Source organism: Mus pahari, chromosome 8 (genome assembly GCF_900095145.1).
Source record: "Mus pahari chromosome 8, PAHARI_EIJ_v1.1, whole genome shotgun sequence".
Taxonomy (NCBI): domain Eukaryota; kingdom Metazoa; phylum Chordata; class Mammalia; order Rodentia; family Muridae; genus Mus; species Mus pahari.
In genome coordinates, this window is record NC_034597.1 from 69763718 (window position 1) to 69770028 (window position 6311).

The 6311-nt window shown below is 35.6% G+C and overlaps 1 protein-coding gene across 4 annotated transcripts in view; it reads right to left on the minus strand.

The window, feature by feature from the left end:
• The window catches only part of Naa16 (N(alpha)-acetyltransferase 16, NatA auxiliary subunit), a 58365-nt gene that overhangs the window by 47193 nt on the left and 4861 nt on the right, over positions 1-6311 (minus strand). For 3 of the 4 annotated variants that reach the window (XM_021203368.2, XM_029541583.1, XM_029541585.1), the window contains exons 3-5: positions 4972-5076; positions 3534-3691; positions 1555-1689 (exon numbers count right to left, since the gene is read on the minus strand). In XM_021203368.2, coding sequence (XP_021059027.1) covers positions 1555-1689; positions 3534-3691; positions 4972-5076 — 398 coding nt within the window. Of the gene's footprint in view, positions 1-1554; positions 1690-3533; positions 3692-4971; positions 5095-6311 lie in introns of all 4 variants that reach the window. The other variant, XM_029541584.1, reaches the window with a different exon arrangement.

A 6311-nucleotide genomic window follows, 5' to 3' on the forward strand; every position in this document is an offset into this window, starting at 1 on the left:
GTGTAGCCCTGGCTGTCCTGGAACTCACTCTGTAGACCAGGCTGGCCTCGAACTCAGAAATCCACCTGCCTCTGCCTCCCAAGTGCTGGGATTAAAGGAGTGCACCACCACGCCTGGCTCAGCGCTGTTTTAATAGAGACAAAGTAGACAAACTACTCCTCATTTACACAACAGAACAAGACACGGTATTTAAAAATGGATCAATGAGCCCTAAATTAACATGAATAAGTCTCCAAAATATTGAAGAAAAAACTAACAGGTTAGGGAGATGGCTTAGGGGTAAAATCACTTGCAATAGAAGATGACAACCTGAGTTTAGATCACTGGAACCCAATTAAAAACCTAAAGTGGTGGAATTGCACCAGCTGCAATCCCAACACAATTACAAGGAGATATGTGGTGCAGACAGCACTGTTCAGCAAGCCACCTAGAATGCAACACACAGCACAAAAAAACAAAACAACAACAAAAAAGGGCCTTTTCTCACAGCACGGTGGAAGGCAAGAACTAACCTCTGGGGGTTTTCTCCTGACGACACACACACAGCACACATTTACACACATGAATAAAATAAAAACTATCACAGCACACATTTACACACATGAATAAAATAAAAACTATCAGGCTAGAAAGTGTTACATGCCTATAACCCCAGCACCAAGAAAGGTAAGCTTGGAGGATCTGAGTTCAGGGGCAGCCAGTACTACACTATGGGACCCTGCCTTAAAAACAAGAACTATCATGTAAATTCTAAAAATATATACACGCCAGGCCGTGGTGGCACACACCTTTAATCCCAACACTTGGCGGATTTCTGAATTCGAGGCCAGCCTGGTCTACAAAGTGAGTTCCAGGACAGCCAGGGTTATACAGAGAAACCCTGTCTTTAAAAAAAAGAAACAAAAAAAAAAAAACAAACCAAAACCCACAAGTCTGTATCTTTTACAGATTTATGCATGGCATACATATGAAAAGTTATCTCTGTACTAATTTCAGATTAGTGCTTATGTCTGGAAAGGTGCAGGAAAAAACTTAAGCTACTTCTACATAGTTTATTTCTTAAGTAAAACTTTTAACAATTATAGAAAATGTTAACATATTTAAATGAGTTAATATGCTTTGTATTTTTATAAGACAGGTATTCTAGATATTCCAAATATATTAACATAAAACAAAAGTACATACCGTTCCATATCCACAACTAAAGTAATATAGATCACAGAAACAATCCTCCAGCTTCCAGATTCTTTCTATTTTACTATTTTTTCTAGTTCTGAGGACTGACCCAGGGCTATGCGCCCATTACACAACCTACGAGACAAGCGCCCTTCCCAGCCCCACTACAGCCATCATACTTTATTTCTCTATCTGAGTATTGAGATTACTGCCCAGGCAACCTAAGAATTAGTTTATTTTATACTGGGAATTCTACACTTTAAACTTTTCCTATTTTGAAATATTTTTCAATTGTTTTCAGTTTCCTAAGAAAATTTTAAAGGTTAAAACTCAACTATTTTAGTCTGCAATATTAGGGAAAAATGTTAAAGTTCTTACTTGCTGCGTTTGTCTAAATTCTTCTAATAGTTTTAGCGCTGTATCATAATCTTTCAGCAAATGATAAGCGATGGCATATCCAATCCAGGAAGCACGCTGTGTTGGGCGCAACTGAAGAAGTTGGTATCTTGTCTCCTAGGAAAGAATTTTTTTTCTCTTTTTAAGTTCTTTATTTATCTAAAATGTTTATATTTCATCTGAATTTTAATAATCTTTAATAACACATCAATAAGTATCAGGTCTAAAATATGATAAAAATGTTTCACGTTTCTAATCTAAATTAAGTCTCTGTGCCTTATAGTCCTTGCTGTAAGGCTGTTATAAAATTAGGATAGCTTTTGATTATATTAGATTTTTTAATAATATTATATGAAATTAGGTCATTTACATTGTTGTAAGTGGTCTCATATACAGGACGGACATGGAGGAAACAGTATGGGGCTCTTCCAGTGGAAATGCCCACTGCCAATAGGAAGCAGCTGAATTTCTGTAATATTATAGACAAAATATCAGAAATTCTTCCATGGATATCCTGGAAAAACCAAGGTGAGCAGAAAACCCAACTTCTCCACAGAGACCCTACCTCCCAAAAGTAACTCAGTTCTTTCTCAGTGTTTTCAGCAGACTGAGTCTAGAAAATGTCTACCTAACTTTGCTGACTGTTCCATGGTTGTAAGTGGTAGCAAAGGAGGCCATCCTTTTCAGGTCCTCCTAGCCACGTCTGACCCCTTTTCACAGAACATCAAGTTACGTATCTTACGTATCTTACGTATCTTACGTATCTTACTCTTGCCTCTCTGTCACCCACTCCTTCATTAAAGAATGGGTCAGTTTTTCTCTCTGGCAAATACAAGACTAAAGCGGGCACAAGTTCAGTTTCCAGGATCCACACTGGGCAACTCACAACTGCCTACAATGTTAGTTCTATGGAATCCAATGCCCTCTTGTAGCCTCCATAGGTACCTAAACACCTATGGACAAACAGGCAAAATACCATACACATAACTAAAGAGAAAAATGGATCTTCATGGCAATCCTTTCCTTATTATTTTATGCTTACTAACTTAATAATAAAAAAAAAAGCTAAGTAATCTTCAGATTTCAGTAAAAACTGAATGTCAAAGCTATTTTCAGCTTAGCAAAAAATGTTAAACGATATTAGAATAATATTTTTACACCAAAGACAATCTTTTTTTCTTTAAATTGTGTGTGTGCATGTGCATGCATGAGTGAATGTATATGTGCCATAGTACACATGTGGAAGCCTGAAGACAACTTTCAGAAGTCTGTTTTCTCCTTCCACAGTTTAAGTCCCAGGGATGCCACTCACGTTATCAAGCTAGGTGGCAAGCATCTTCACCCATTGAGCCATCTCAATTTACCCTTATTTAATGTTCAAGTATGAAACTCTGTAACTATTATCATAGGACAGTCAAAGTGGGTATAACATCTTGCCTTAGGCTTACTTCATTCTGAATTCATGAGCTATTAAAAATTTAATCTTTACACCAAGTATTGTGGCACATACCTTCAATCCCATTACATAAATAAATAAATACCCTGTATTTAAAAAGTACATTTAAGGGTTGGTGAGATGGCTCAGTGGGTAAGAGCACCCGACTGCTCTTCCGAAGGTCCAGAGTTCAATTCTCCGCAACCACATGGTGGCTCACAACCATCCATAATGAGATCTGATGCCCTCTTCTGGTGCGTCTGAAGACAGCTATAGTGTACTTAGATATAATAATAAATAAATCTTTAAAAATAAATAAAGTTTAAAATTTAAATTTTTTTAAAAACACATTTATATCTTCTATACAAGTGGCTGTATATAAAGGGTGGTACTTTCNACTCCCTCTTCTGGAGTGTCTGAAGACAGCTACAGTGTACTTACATATAATAAATAAATAAATAAATAAATAAATAAATAAATAAATAAATAAATCTAAAAAAAAAAAAGTACATTTAAGACTACTTACCCGATAACCTTCAAGATCTCTCATCTGAATCTGCAATAGAGAGAGATCCCTCAAGATTTGCAAATTGTCTTTATCTAATTTGAGGGCATTTCGGTAGCACTTAATAGCTTCATCATACTTCTTATCAGAACGTTGCAGGAGGCCGTATACATGCCAACCTATCAAGTTAAGGAAATACAGACATCCACAGACACTACAATATACTATGCAATAACCTCGAAAGTCTTTCATCTGGAACTTGTTTCACAATGGTCTGGAGTCAGAGGGAAAGGACAATTATTAGAAGCAGACAAGTGTTAAGAAGAGCCAAGCCTCGACTCGTCAGCTGGGTGATGGGCTCGCAAGGATTCAACTCTCAATTTCTCCCATTTTGTACAAGCTTGAAATTTCCCATAATATTTGTAGATAACTTTTTAAAAATTCTTGGCAAAAGTTTGTAACATTTTCCTACATTCAATTCCCTCGCTTTTGTAACCAAACAACCTCAAAATTCACTTATATAAAGATTGTCAGTATTTCTAAAATAAGTTTAGTTATCCAATTCTAAGTAATATAGCCACCATTTAATTCACTAGATATTAAAAGACATAAAATTAAGATTTATTCTCTTAGTTTATCTTATGCCAAACCTCCCAAATTACCATACTTACACAGTCTTTCTCTACACTGTAGGGTAAAGTCTGGGATAAGAAAATAATCATTTTGTATTTTGAGAGACCCCTAAGTTAAATATGTGAAAATATGGAGACTACGCATGGCAAATACTAACCATCTGCTAAATGAATTAAATGTCATATACAAGGGTATTATGTTAAGACTAAACACGAACATGGGAAATGAAAAAATTTCAACAATCCTTCTTTAAAGGTTTTCAAAATTGGCTTACATGTTGAAATACTAGCAAAAGAAAAGTACTATAAAGATTCAGTAAAGTAAATGTTATGTCTCTGTTAATAGAATTCAAGCTAAAGAAGCAGTTTTTCCTGACACAAAATAAAACCTGGTTTTCATTTTCTAGTTCTGCAGTGCCAGGGGTTATACCAGGACACCCTGCACACACCGGGCAAGTACTCTACTACTGAGCTACAGATCCAGCTAAACTTGTGTTAAAAAGGTTTCTTCTAAATTAAAAATTTCCTGTAAAACTTCTAAAAGAAAATTCAAGAAACACAAATATTTATATAGATTAAAAAACTAAAATTCATTTTCTGAAGTAGAAAAATATCAATTCATGAATGTTTAAGGAAAGAGCTGATCTCCGATTTTCTTTAAAATACTCCAAAAAGGATTAAGGAACAAAATATTGCTAATTACTGATGCTGAGTAATAGGTAGATACATAGACTTCATTAAAATTCCTAAGAGTTCAATGTTTCACAGACAAGTTGTAAAATTTGAATTAGAAAAGACAAAATCACGAAACTATGACAAAAGGATACAGACATGACTCCTGACGTCACTGCGAAGTCCTTTACGAACAAATTCATATGCTTCTTCTCTTTTTCCTAAACAGTTCAGTATTAATCCTTTCATAGCCAAAGTCTCTGAAAAATAATTTTAATCTGTTTACAAATCAAAGATTCAAGTTAGTCTCTCTCCTAGGACTTGGCTAGTGCCTGAGATCTGAAGCACTAGCGACTCTTACCTCAGGGCCTTTACCCTTTATCTTCCTCACAAAGGTACAAATGTTGGCTTGAAGTGTCTCCCCATCCCACTGAAACCAATTTTAACCAATCATAATCTAATTTATACCCCCAAAAAGACTACCTAAATAAATATATACAATGCAATCATTATCATCATATTCAATATTGAGCACATTTTCTTTAACCTAAGTCCTATTCTAAAATGCCTTAGACTGGAGTAGAGTTCTACCCTTTAGAAGACTCTATAAGGAGGGATTTATATTATCCTCTGAAAAATTTAACAAAGCAGGCATCCCAGTCCTTCTGAATTAAATTTACAGTAATTCTATACTTTCTCAAGGTCAGTTCCTTTCTTTGTGTGTCTGTATATGTTTCTGTGTGTGAGTGCAGGTGGATACACCAGCCACACATATGAAAATCAGAAGACAGCCTTGGACATTATTCCTCAATTGCTCAGAAGCACACTGCCTACCAAGTATTGCCCCACCCCACTGAGACTAATTCTAACCAATCATAATCTAATTTTTGTTTATTTGCTTATTTCTCTGTGTAGCCCTGGCTATCTTTGAACTCACTCTGTAGACCAGGTTCGCTTTGATTAAAGGAATACACCACCATGCATCATGGCTCATAATCTAATTTGTACCTCACAAAAAGAGTGCCTCTACTTAATTAAAAATATATGTTGTAATCATTATCACCATTTTCAATATTGAACAGATTCTCTGTTGTCAACAAACTTATTTTAATAATTCTACGTAAGCTAATTAACACTAGTTTGCATTTGGAGAGCATAACATTGTACTACTGATGAGCAACCCAAGAAAATGTCAGGAAGTTAATGAAAGATGAAGATGATTTATAATAAAGTATTTCTCTGAAAAATCCACAAGGACTTAGATAGCAGCAGTGATTTTCAAACTGATCTCTGGAAACTGTATAGTTTTCAGAACAGTGTCCCATTTTACAAAGAAATCCTGTCTTAAAAAAAACAAAAAAATAAAAAATAAAAACTTTAGATTATGATTGGTTAGAATTTGTCTCAGAGCCAGGCGTGGTGGCACACGCCTTTAATCCCAGCACTTGGGAGGCAGAGGCAGAGGCAGAGGCAGAGGCAGAGGCAGAGGCAGAGG